Source organism: Strongylocentrotus purpuratus, unplaced genomic scaffold (assembly GCF_000002235.5).
Source record: "Strongylocentrotus purpuratus isolate Spur 01 unplaced genomic scaffold, Spur_5.0 spur5_scaffold_15, whole genome shotgun sequence".
Taxonomy (NCBI): Eukaryota; Metazoa; Echinodermata; class Echinoidea; order Camarodonta; family Strongylocentrotidae; genus Strongylocentrotus; species Strongylocentrotus purpuratus.
This window is the reverse complement of record NW_022145600.1, coordinates 12,060,025-12,074,145: the sequence shown is the minus strand read 5'-3', so window position 1 is coordinate 12,074,145 and position 14,121 is coordinate 12,060,025. Positions and strand designations below refer to the sequence as shown.

At 36.3% G+C, this 14,121-nt stretch overlaps 1 protein-coding gene across 1 annotated transcript; it reads right to left on the bottom strand.

Annotated features, from left to right (window-relative positions):
- Positions 1-3,945: 3,945 nt before the first annotated feature.
- Positions 3,946-11,534, bottom strand: LOC105441416. Its single transcript, XM_011672508.2, has 10 exons — positions 11,433-11,534; positions 10,018-10,303; positions 8,803-8,938; positions 8,176-8,438; positions 7,684-7,830; positions 6,361-6,584; positions 5,849-6,037; positions 5,386-5,560; positions 4,925-5,076; positions 3,946-4,417 (listed from the first exon to the last, which is right to left on the bottom strand). Exons 2-10 carry the CDS (start codon positions 10,186-10,188, stop codon positions 4,123-4,125), a joined length of 1,752 nt encoding a protein of 583 aa, XP_011670810.2. The 5' UTR covers positions 10,189-10,303; positions 11,433-11,534; the 3' UTR covers positions 3,946-4,122.
- Positions 11,535-14,121: the final 2,587 nt, after the last annotated feature.

Below are 14,121 nucleotides of genomic sequence, written 5' to 3'. Positions count from 1 at the left end.
AGAAAATCATGGAGTCATTTGATCTGAAATTTTGTGGATACTTTCAGACTATCATCTTGCTGCTACATATAAATGTTGAGATAAGTTTCCGAGGGCTTGCAAATCCCTGATAGGTGCCTCAAATATATACGTGTATATTACAAAAAATGTAATGGGTTCTCATGGAAGAAGAGCCTGCTCAGTTAATCATGGACATTTGAAAAATCTTCAGAGTTAGGAGACCTGTACAGAAGGTAATAAATCGATGTGAGCTGTCATTGTAAAGAGTATCGGATAGGGAGTTGAAATTTGATAGATTGTTATAGTTACTTACCAAAATTAGAATCCACCAAATGTTTAATGTCGTGGGCGGACGAAATACCGACACTAAATAACAGGATTAGAGATGCATTCATGCTATAGACACATGACTTTTTACAATACTAGTTCTTCTTTACTGCAGCAATGTCGCTTGCCTTTTTGCTTAGCTATGAATATACTCTAGCGTCTTCCTAAGATGTATTTAGATTGCCACTTTTGGAAAGGATAATATATTTTTGTTTATAATTGTTTGTGTGGTTATAGATAATTGCATTCAGAAGCTCGTTGTACACAATGCGAAAAATGCTTAGGGTATAATTGCGTCAGTGACTGGCGTAGGTATTGACGCACAATGCGAGAGGAATATTGTTACACAAAGTGAGTGCAAATTTAACTGTGCAAACCTTTCTTCGTTATAGTCCTAACTAAATCACCATACTCGGTTAGGGCATGTATTAATGCAGTGTGTTAACATCGCCTCGTGTGCAACCAAATGATTTCTGTGCCATTAAAATTAATCGTCCTCTAGGACTTATTTTTTAAAAATTCAGAACCAAAAGGCCTGCTTTAAATGATATGAGATTTAAATTTATTTGACTCTATCGACCCTCTTCAGGAATATGAGAGCACAAAATATTTACATTACAATACAGAAAGATATATAAAACAAAGTAAGATATAATAATCATGAAATACATAGACATGATATATACATTTTTATATTTCTAAAACACAATAAACATGAGCTAAAGACTAAGTATACAATAAACAATTTGAAAATATAAGTCTAAGTCTCTTCTGAGCCAAGTAATCATAAAGTTATTAGTACCCAATTTCTGTAATACACAGCATTGGACAGGCTAATGCACTTACTAATTCGCAGGCCTGTATTGTTTTTGTGCATGAAAATTGAAGACAAAAAGATGGATCGATTTCCATAAGATCGAGTCCAACATCCTTGAAAATCCATGCCGAATGAAAGTGTTTTCCTTCCGAAATTCTCAATAATTCTTCACTATGATTTTCATGAACGTGGATACAAAACTCAATATTTGGATTGGAATCTCAAAAACGATTTTACCATTCAGATGTGCAAATTGACGATAATTTCGGCACCAGTTATAATGTGATTTCACAAAAAAGAGTGTTACGGTATTCTTTTCTTAGAAGTATCTACAAATAGAAAATAAAGGAACTGTTACTTGGCATGTAACATCCATGGCTCTTGTAAAAAAGGACGAAATAATGAAGTCCACATTTCTTTCAATAATATAACACTGAATACTTGTTTTATCGAATATATGTTTTGCATGAACTGTTGAATTTGTTACGTAAAGGTTTGTTTGTATTTGTTAACTTAACAGTTTAATTTGGAAAGGGAAACTGTTTTGTGTGATATTTATGAGTTGTTAATTTTGTCTGTAAATAATTTGTAAATAACGAACCTAAATGATTGGTGCCCATACAAAGGAGTGTCTTTGCAACGCAAGTTATTAACTACCGACTAAGTATACATGTATAGGAATGTCAAATATCAAAGTACATGTTTTTTTTCTACAAGTTCAAATGGTGATTTTATACTGTTTATACTGAAGAACATTATTAAGCTAATTCACGTAGCTTAAAGCTTGATATTAGGAATGTTTTTCTGCACTTTTTGTATTCATGTTAAATTTCTGCCTTATGCGATCAGCCCATTTTATCACCAGTAATACTAAACATGTAGTTGTGAATAGTAGCAGTAGTTGTAGTAATAGTAATACATGTGTATAGTTGTTTTGGTGTAGTTATTGTCTCGTTTATGATGTTGTTGTTGTGGCAGTACTATAACAAGTTGCATTGATTAATTTAAGACATGATCTATCAATATCAATTATTCCGTTCAGTGAGAGTGGTATATTGTTAAAACGCCAAATTTTGGTTACTTAAACCTTGGACCTACTACGACATGGGCCCTTGCTGGAACTGATTATTTTGTAAACATTGATTAGTCAGATTATAAAGAATGACGTATGTCGTTAATTTACATGTAGGTATAATTTGTTTGACACATGACTAACTATATATATATATATATATATAGTGGAATCCATTATGTTGAATTTAAGTTAAGTTCACGATTGTAATATAATTTCATAAGAATGCATGACAATGTTGTAACACAGTCATTTTATAATGTAGGTCATATTAATTAAATGTAAATAATGCAATGAGCCTTAAATCTATCTACTTATGCTTTTCGTATATTGTGTATGTTCCTAATTATCTGTAGTTTGATGTATTTCAATATACATGGTTATATTTGTATAAGATAGAATTGAAAGTGATTTAGTTCATATTTCCCAGGTTTGATTTGTACTCTTAAAGGCAATACAAAGTTTTGGGAAATTTTGAAAATTGACTGGATAGTGATTCTTTACAATTTTGATATATTTGGATGCCCCTGTGGATGTATTATAAGCACTAGAAAATTTAGCCCCTAAAACACTTCTGCTTTCGAGACAAATTGAATATCAAAATTTACCGGTGCTCCCCAGTAAATTTTGACAAATTTCAAATAGCACTTACAGCCATACTATGGAAGCTGCAACCATGAAAATCTCAGAATATGTAGTTGTGATATATAATTTCCAAACGGGAATAGTCAATCGGTCGATTTTAGTCAAGAAACATTGTTATATGGCTTAATTAATATCTTGACTTTGAGAGGGAGCTATACAACTTAAAGAGTATATTATTTACAAAAAAACTTTAGACTCGATTTCAACCGCGACAACGATCACTTAATATTATAGGATCGCATATGCTTCCAACATGTTCATTTGAACCAAATTCCTGACCCAATACCAAAACTTTGTATTACCTTTAAGGCACGGTCAGATATGACACGGTACTGAGTGTAATAAATGTCATACGTGTATTCATTGAGTAAAAAATATATAATTTCGTTTAAAAAACGCTGCGATTTACCACTGCATATCTGTAGGAGGCTTTGGAAGGACACAATCTGTCTGGAATGTAGACTAGAACAGGGTTCAAATTTAATCATCTTCCTGTTCTTAGTGTTGCCATGGAAAATGACTGACAGGAAACAATAATCAAGATGACCATGATAAGGCCTCTGCAGAACAGGTAGTAACAATACAGATCCCAGATTATCAGATAATTGCTAGTCAGAAAGGTCGAAAAGAACAGTTGGTATGACAAAGAATTTGCTCGTAGTACTTCAACATTCCCATTTTGGAGACTACAATTAAACAAAGTTCCAGACTATACACATTTAAAAAAAAGTTAAAGATTAAACTTTTGAACACATATACATGATCGAATCTCGGTTTATTTGACTCTCGACTCAATCTCTTTCTCATTCTCTTTCTCCCTCATTCGACTGATCTAATTTCCCTTTTCTAGAGCTTTTGCAATCATTCATTTTCCCTTTTTTGTATCTTTCTTTCTTTTTGCCTTTTACTAATTTCCTTCATTTTTTTCCTCATTTTTTAAATCCCCCCCCCAAAAAAAAAAGTTATAGAATTTCTTAGCTACATATTTGTCTATTTCTTGATTTATAAGCATACTTTGTTCATGTTTTATTGTAAAACTGCATATGAGGAACTAACACTTCATCAAGCTCTGCTTCAAGTTAGTTCCTTTTTTCTCGTGCTTTTTTCCCATTATATTTGTCGTTTCATTGCATGAGAAATAAAATCATTTGAATCATAATGTATGCTTTTGTTGGGTAATATTGGTAAGGGGTGCTTAATTGATTAATTAGATTGCAATTATTTTGAAATGATGGACTAAGTCTTCACATAATTTCTTCATTCATGGTTCAGCCCGTTTCCGAGCGTTGGTCTGAGCATCAGTCATTTCTTGGGCGATGCAATTCACCCCCTTCTTGAAATCACCGGTCGAAGTGGACAGTAGACCCAGGACACTGTCAAGCTTGGTCAGATCAGGCCGGTCACGACTGAACTTGAACTGCATCGGGTGGATACCATCTGCGGTCAGCCGCTTAACCATCTGACCAACAGCGTGCTGGTTGTCAAGGAAGGAGATGAAGACCAGTTTGGCATCGGCGTACACCTCCTCCTGGTATTTCTTGAATAGTGCTTTGAAGCTGAAGGTAGAGAAAGAAACAGAGTTTATCTCGGTATTCGCTGCATACACTGTAATGATGTATAATGTATTATGTATACTCAGTGAAATAGAGATAGAGGGAACAGCTATGTAAGCCAACATGTATGCATTTAGATAATTTGTTTAGAATTGTCTGAAAAATATTTCTGGCACACCTAGCCAGTGTTGCGAGAAAATTGAGTTGAAACTGCTGAAGGATGGACAAGATGACACTAGTAACATAACGCCAAAGAAAGCAGACCATATATGAATATATAGACTGTCTACATGATACGCATTTGGTGCGTTCTTGATGAGATAAAACTTACATAACTAAATTCATTCACTAGATTTTAAAATATTTTATTCACAACTTCCATATTCCCTTGGGTAAAACAGGTACGAACCAATGAAAAAGTCATCAATTAGCTTTACATCATGATTTTGTAAACTTTTGCATAATGACGTTGCTCATCCTATCAGATTCAAATCTGAATCTTGAACTTACAGGTAGTCATTATTTTCCTCTCTACAGTTTTCCTCTTCATCCGTCACAACTACGAATGTCTTGATAACCTCCTTGCGTTCATAATATGGCAAAAGACTGGCTGCAGGGGCCGTCATTCCATCTGTCCTCAGCATAGAGGCCATCTCAAGAATCTGTCAATCATAGCATATCGTGATAACAATTCCTTTATTTTCAAATAATTGCTCAATTCTTCCCCAAAATTGTGTAATTATTCTAGACTTACTAGAAGAGCTTTGATCCACTCTAATGGCAATTGGACATCAAAGAGGTTTGGATCAAATTATAGCATTTTGATAGTAGATAACCTTTCTCAGTGAAACTAGCTAGTATATTATTTAAATTGTCATGGAAATTCCTTTCACATTAAAGTTTGAGCAGCGGTAGAGCTAAGCCCTTTTTAAGTCATCAGACAAAAGGAGTTTGAGGGTTCGATCACCTACCTCAGTTATGGTTTTCGGGATCTTTTCAGGCACATAGTCCTCATGCGAGAAGAAAGAGAGTTTTGCATCTGTGATGGCAGTCAGAAGACCTGCTATGATAGTACTGGTCTTGATGGCAACCTCCATGGAAGGTGAACGATCACCTAGTATAGCTACAGGAGCCTCCAAGGAAACCCTGATCAAGAACAAAATTATAGTTTCCAGTTTAATCATATATGGCTTAAAAGTAACACATCTTTCACTTGACCAACCAGAGACAGATGCTTTGTTACAGGTTTGGATTGTTCATTGTTATTCCATCGGTTTAGAGTGGTAAATGCGGATTAATGTCTTGCCAATTTAAGGACATTGGTGATTCACTCAGGCTCAAAATTGTGACCTTTAAATCTCCAGTCAAGTGATGAAATCACTCAAATCACCTACATTATCGTTTTGTATATCAGTTACTGAGCTGTAAACTCACTTCATGGTTTTGAGCCTCTTTGCTGCCTCGGGGATGAGAGACTCCATGACGCAGGCTCCAATTCCTTGGGTCTTCATCAAAAGCAACCTCTCAATCAGCTTGCCTGAGGGTAGAGTCACTGCCTCCCCATCGCTGATACGACGGCAAATCACCTCATCTACCTTAGGGCAATGCAGATCCTCATAGTACCTTGACAGAGAGATAGGGATCATTAGAGTAGATAATCTTGGATTCTAATGATGAAATGATATTTTAGAGCTCAAGAAGTATAGCTAGATCGCCTAAATGTAATCATTAGTTCTAGAAATGACTATATTTTCAGAGAAGTGTCATTAAAACTTGTTCTGTAGTGTTTGTCCAAAACTCCATGAATGTCTGTCTGGCACATATTGAGATTGAAGTGTCGTCGTCTTCTATGACGGTGGCAGCGGTGGGATATAAAACCATCCCAGTAAAGTGACACGAGCTACGTTCGACGAATGAGTCACTGACAAAAGCTTCATGGCACTCACCACAGGAGGGTGTCGACTTTCTCCTCGTAGGATGCTATACGTTCCTTGCTCTCCTCTGTGAGATTGAGGGTGAACTGCTTAATGTGACTGTACGGAACATCCACTCCCTTTACCAATTCATTGATGTTTTCAGCATTCATCCCAGCACACTTGGCAACCAAGCTCCCACTTGGTGCTGGCTCACCAAAGCAGTATGCCAGGAACCATGGCTTCTCAGGAAAGTCCTACAGTATAAACATATTTTAGGTACAGGGATAATTTAAGCGAATATTGAGGGGATAGATTAATTAACTTTTCTTCTTCAATTGGAAACAACATTTTCTTTCATTGCTACATTGCTCTAATAAAAAGTCCTGTTTCAGAAAACAATGTACATGGTAGTATTATATGGAATAGAATGTTATAAAAAAAGTATGAAGCTGCAAATATTATCAGAAAGAAAATTGATTTTGAAACTTGAACAAGTGCAAATTTAAGAATTTTAAGGCCCGTTTTTCATTTTTCATTCTTGGTGTCAAACAAAATATGGTCATGCAACAAAAGAGGCAACAATGTGTGCACAATTTGTCACTCTTTCTTATCATGCATCTAGTACATGTTTATGGCTCTGAATTAAAATTCATTGAGCCATTCATTTCAGCAACCACCACAAAAGGAGTTGTGGTGAAGGAATCATGAGCGGCATGCATTCTATAGATCAGAGCATCGCTTAATAGAAATAGAAATGGAGAGGAAACATGGCATACAGAAACTAAGACATTGGTGAGAAAGGGACAGTGAAAAGGAAGAAGGGTGACACATGACAGACAGGCACAATATATACATAGATATGGGGATAGGGATAGAGATTCAGAAGGAGATGGAGATAAAAAAGGAGGGAGAATAAGAGAATAACATGGAAGTGCATGGCTGAGTGAGACAGAGAAAGAGGGAAGGGAGGTGTGACATATGTGAGATGGAGGGGGTGATGGTAACATGTGAAGTGGAAGGAGCACATGTTAATGTAAAATAAAATGCCAGCACAATAGAAACCACAGCATACTGAGCACATAAAGTATAAAATACAAAAACGCCCTGATCTAGAACAACTCATGAAAACTCTTTGAGTTCAGAAGTTGGCAAACTAATAGAGTTTTCAAAACAAATTGTTTACCCCCATTTTCCTCTTAAAGACTGAAATCACATTAAATAAAGAAAGTCTTGCTAAAAGCTCAAAACTTTACAATTTTACACCCATTTAAGAATAAAAGTTGCTTTGTTACATTCATGTAAATGCTATTGTTAATTTAAAGCATATAGGAAAATGAGGGGAATTTATGTTACCTTCTTTGGATTAAGATGGCAAATATTAGCCAGAGTTTTCCATGGTTCCTTGGGATAGTGCAGAGCATAGAATTCTAGCTGAGCACTGGTCAGACTGCGTACCCAACGGCGGATATGACGACTCAGCGCTCCGCTCACTGAACCAACCTGTCATGCAAACACACACACACAGTAGCCAATCAAAACATAGCAATTCAATACTTTGTCCTTGCTAAATGGTTAATTTGTCCTGTGTTTGTAGCTCGTAGATGTATGTCATAACATTCTATTGCAGACATTTTCTTTATGAGTGTGATTCCACATACATTAAGTCACAATTGTAAATATATTCTTAACCCTAGCTCACTCACATGTCCATAACACAGTAAACTACCTTAATTTTAAAATCATTATAAAATCCTGAGGCAATATAACTCTCACTGAATGTAAAGTGGAATAACCATAATTTGTTTAAAAAACTACATATTTTATTTTTAAAAACAGATAATTTACCTTAAGCTTGGTGGCATTGAGGTTGAATATATCCGATTTGACCTTTGACACCTTCTTAGGGTTGACCTTGACCTTCTCCTGTATCTGAACCTGAAGCTGCCTGAGGCGGCGCTCTTTCTCTCGCATCCTACGCCCTGCATCCAGGAGGTTAAGAGCCTTCAATATCTCTACCATGGTGAAGGTTTCAGTGTCCTGAAGCAAGGTCTCAGCCAGGGCATGGTCCGTACGAACCCATGCTACAGCCAATGCACGAACTTTAATCCCTGTTTCAAGTCCAAAGTTTTTTTTCCACATGTGGTTCATAAAACAAAAGCACTTTACATACTTAACTTACAAGCTTAATAAGGAAAACATAATATACACAATAATAAAAACCAACATATTTTGATAAAACCCTGGTTAAGAATGACAGCTAACTTTATAGTTAGGACAGTGTTTTTGTGATGACTTCAAGTGTAATACAACTCACATTTATGTGTCTCATAAAACAGAGCTACATGTATACACATACGACCCTTTTTGCCTGCAGCTAGTTGTCTTTCATTTACACGTTAAAATACGCTTTTTTTTGGGGGGGGGGGGGTTGTTAATTACCGCATCGGATCACATTTTGTGAGAATCCTTTACCTTGTGAAATACTGACGCCATTGGCAAGCAGGACCTTCACAGTAGCCAGATAAACATTCCTGTAGCTTTTCTGAGCAGCCAAGTGCTGGTCAAAGGTCACTTTGGATGATGTGAAGAGCAACTCGGGTCGTTTCTCCTGTCACCAAAAAAATGAAATATTGCACATAAATTATATTAATTGGATGTAAACATGAAGACATTTTGGTACTTTTCAAATCAGATCGTATCAATATGTCTTTCTTAACTTTGTCAATTGCTGCATTTTCTCAAAACACTAGAAGATAAAAGTGATTAGAATAAGTGATAATATTTAATATTCATAATCCTATATTCAAAGATTCACTTGTACACACAATACACAAGTGGGGAGGTTCTAGGACACCTACCCCCTGGACATCCACCCCCGGATAACCACCCCAGTCAATTACCCCCTAGGACAACTACCCCCTAGGACAACTACAGCCCAGGGCAACCACCCTCTAGGACGACTACCCCTCGGTACAACTACCCCCGGACAACTAACCCCAGACAATTACCCCCTAGGACAATTACCCCCGGACAACTACCCCTTAGAACAACTACTCCCGGACAACTACCCCCTACGACAACCATCCTTAAGGACAACTACCCCCTGGGCAACTATCCTAGGAGTAGTTGTCTGGGGGTAATTGTCCTAGGGGTAGTTGTCCTTGAGGGTAGTTGTCTGGGGGTAGTTGTCCGGAGAGTAGTTGTCCCGGGGGGGGGGGGAGTTGTCCTAAAGGGTGGTTGCCCTAGGGGGTAGTTGTCCTAGGGGTAGTTGACTGGGGGTGGTTATCCGGGGGTGGATTTCCAGGGGGTAGGTGTCCGGATACGAACTGGGGATATTCATATAGAAAACAATAAGCAAACATTTGAAGGTGGTATTTAACCGTTTTTGGAGTGTATATGAATCTATTTCAAATTGCGCAGACAAAAATAGACAGATTATTTCTTAAGAACTCTACATAAATATTTCTAACAAAATAAGTCGATAACTGCCCTATATTCCTGCAAACTTAATAGTTATTTGATTAATTTTCATAATGTCCATCTTCTTTCCTGGCTAAATTTTGACACATACTTACCACTCTGATGGTGGAATCATATCACAAAATAAGTATCACAAAATAAAAATGGTATGTGGAATAGTTCCAAATCAGACTACCCTTTTGTTTCGAAAAAATACCAAAGACTTACAAAGTCCTGATCAGAAGTAGCTGTTTCAGTGAGATTCCATTCATCTGTATCCTGATCAAGCTGCTGTCTAGCTTGACCGCCCTGATTCCTTCCAGTCCCTCGGTCACCACCTCGACCACGACCACTACCACGTCCACGACCACGACCACGACCTCGACCTCGTCCAGGCATTTTTTTAATTATATATATATGTGAGTTGGGTGTTGAATTTGGAAGGCTAGACTTTTATCAAGTGATATTTGCTGTATCTTGTGTGTGGCTCAGGAGATTCCCGAGTGTCAATTACCTGTAAGAAAAATCAATTATTTTGAAAACTATAGAACTGTCTTTCGTAGCAACGCATTTATTTATAAACCATACAGACAAATTTTTTTTACACAACTTCTTTATCACTGCATTCCGTAGCTATGTTTGACGATTTCTAGTTAATTGAATATTCACCTGATGAAACCCTATAGCCAGTATAGACACAAATTTGAAATTTCAGATGTTTCACAGAATCATTTATATCCTGTAATTCTATAAATATATATATTTGGATGGTTATAGATATATTACTAAATCTCCCCGTGCAGATCGTCAAAACTTGGGTGATTGGTTAAATTCAAAAGAGGAAGATATAGGAAATATAAAAATTGATGTTAATTAAGATCATATTTCATAATGCCTGGCTTATGTTTTACTCTCTTTCTGCAGTGGCAGTTTCGCCATTTATTACCATCATGATCTCACAACCTCACACAAGAAAGAAAAGGACTCATGTTCCACCTTTCCTACGAAGATAATTTTCTGCAGCGGCAGCTTCGCCATTTATATAACGGCAATGAAATTAATCATAATCATAATCATAACAAACAAAAAATAATAATACCATGGTCGTAATATTCAATGATATCATGATAATCATAATCATTACAACAAAAACAATAATAATACCATGGTCGTAATATTCAATGATATCGTGATAATCATAATCATTACAACAAAAACAATAATAATACCATGGTCGTAATATTCAATGATATCATGATAATCATTATCATAATCATAACAACAAAACACAATAATAATACCGTGGTCGTAATATTCAACTCCCTTCCTTTAATCCTCTTTCTTTTCCCTACCACCCTCCCGATCGCCACAGCGGACGTAATTGACTCTACGAGCAGGGACAGATCGAGGCGAGGGGCGCGGTCGCCATCGAGAAGCGAATCTTCCCGTGCAGCTTAAAGGTAAAGACCAGTTTTGGAACCCCCCTCTCAAAAAATGAAATGTACACACCAATACTTATATACTAGATGATCAACCTTTTCTGATCCGTTCCACACCTTTTCTTTCACAATGCAATTGCATGACCAAAACTGGTCTTTAACTTTAATGCTTATCATTTATGAAAGTCAAAGTAACAGACTTACCTATCAGCTTCATTGCACAAGTCCTTCACCTTCAATTATCCACCAGTTCTGATTATAATGATGTTTTCCAAAACTGGCAGAAGCTCTTTTATACATGTAATACTCTCGGCCTGGGCCACATCAGCAGCCGACAATTCTTGCACCATACGTTGACACACATCTTATTGGTGACTGTACATTTTGAACAACGCAATCACTGGGAAATTGAGCTGCTAGTCTAAAAAATCAGACCCTTATGGGAGAATTGGTGTTTTGATCATTCTTTGTCATATGCGTCATCCACTGTTAGTATCATACTTTAGGATTGTTTGTCAAGCTATACTCAAGATTGCAGTACTGCAGAAAAAAATGGTCAAGAGTAGAGGAGGAACATATAGGAGAGAGAATGAAGGGGGCAAGGCAATGTTGTTCTTCATTATGATCTTAAAATGAAACTCCTGTAGCTACATTTTGTGGATGAATGCAGACAGTAAACCAAACACAGCGCATTAGATTAATCATATAATACTGAGGAATACGAAGCTATCGGCAAAGGAATCTTTCCTGAAATGAAGCTGCAACAGGAAAATAAGATTGCAGCCTGCAATCCTGTATAGAATCTTAAATGGATGATATTCTGAATCAATGTTCAAGAAGTGAAATGCAGCTTCATGGACTAGATGATGAGTGAGATGATGTTGCAGATATTGCCTTTATGTTTGTTCCTGTTCACGTAAGGAAAATAAATCTAGTAAATCTAGTTGGAAATGCAAGCACTACTTTAAACAAACAGAACTTTGTCATTCCTCGCTCATTTTTCCTGATTGAGGTTTCATATGAAAGGGCAGAAACTCAACTTTCTAGAAATGTGAATTTTTCTTCGAAATTCAGATACCGCCCGCCAAATGTATTTTTGGTTTCCTTCCTTCAAATTGCTCCTAATCACTCATGCCTAAAATATGCATTATCTGAGTAGCATCACATGAAAGAGGAGACCCTAAGCTTTCCAAATATGTATCATTCATTAATTATAGTTGTGATTAAGTTATGATAGAACATCGATACTTCTCGGTTACGTTTTTTCTGGGACGCACTGTATATTATATTTAGGTACTTATAAGTTTACTTTGTTGCTAAGTTATATATATCCTGCAAATGAGTTTTTGTTTAATTATGTTTACGTATAAGCAATCAATATTGAAAACGTTTATTATTCAGTTGTATGTTTTTGTTTGTATTACACATTTGGAGAAATGCGCGTGTAATTGAGTTAAAGTACACTGTTGGACAAAAAGGTAGAATACATGTTTTTCACCCCAGTTTATGGAATAGTTTTAACAATGATTCATTCCTAATAGATCTAAATGAAATTATACATTCTCAGATTTTATTGAATAATACTTTGCGAGTGTTTGTTTTACGTAACTGATAATGCATGTGTGTGCTACTATGGTTATCAACTAGGGGACCTACGACTTTAAGTCATAACTGATAGTAATGATGATTAATGCCTCACAAAGGGGCACTATTATAGCACAGCGACACGGTTTTGATCCTGGGGTCTCACAGTTATGAAGCCATTGCTTTGCCACTGAATCATGACTGTACGCGACGGGGGTTAGCGTAGGGGGCAGCCCCCACAAATAAACAAAAGCAAAGAAAATGTAATCAATTATCAATAATTTATTGCATTCCCCCCTCCCCGGTCCCAAACAGGAAAAATTCTTCTGTACGACCACGCATTATGGTTCAAGGTATGGCCACACAGAGGATTTGTTTATGTTGGAGATCGTGGTCAATATCTGTATAATACCATTTTATAGTAATTGTATTACATTAAAGTTTACTAAATTCAGTTAATTATTTCGTTTTGTTTATGTTGTACACTTGTGCTGCATGTATAGCAATGAAGAAAAGTAGATTACAGACAAATTATGGTGATGATAATGATGACGACGATGATGATATTAAGAATAATAATGATAATTATGATGATAACAATGATAATGCAAATTATTTGTTTTCTTCAGGTAAGGTGGAGGAAATGGAAGAGCACATTGTGGGAGGGTCTTTCATCGTCTTGCCACTTCACATTCCATCTCGCTTCTCTCTCTCTCTCTCTCTCTCTCTCACTCTCTCCGAGTCTTTCTTCTTTTTTTCTCTCTTTTCAAAGAAGCCCCCTCCCCCTCGATTGTGCCCGAAAGCTTCATCACAGTGAATCTTTCAATTAATTCTTGTCAATCAAGAACTTATACCCCATTGCCTTCTGAAACATCGAATATAAAATACAGTGTTTCTTCATTTGTAATATCATGAATACGATTTTATTGGATTTACACGTCTCCATTTTCAAAAATATTCTTTGACAGAGATACATCATTGATACAGAAAGGTAGTTACAATGTTTACAATGAGTTCATCTTACAATGAAATCATTAATTGATGTAGGCCTATATATATATACCATCAGATAGTGTTACTATAACAAACATCAGCATATACCTGAAGGTTGTGATAAATTATTAGTTAAAGTATAAAAGCATATGCAACTTATTTAGATGAATAGATTATGGTATCCTATAATAGGCCCGAGGAGCAACGTACTTATCGAAAGCATGCTTGATAAAATTCACGTGTTGGATGAGGGAGGGGTCCCAAGACATGCATCTGGCTCCTAATGAATTCTAAATTTGGTTACTTAAAAAGAAAA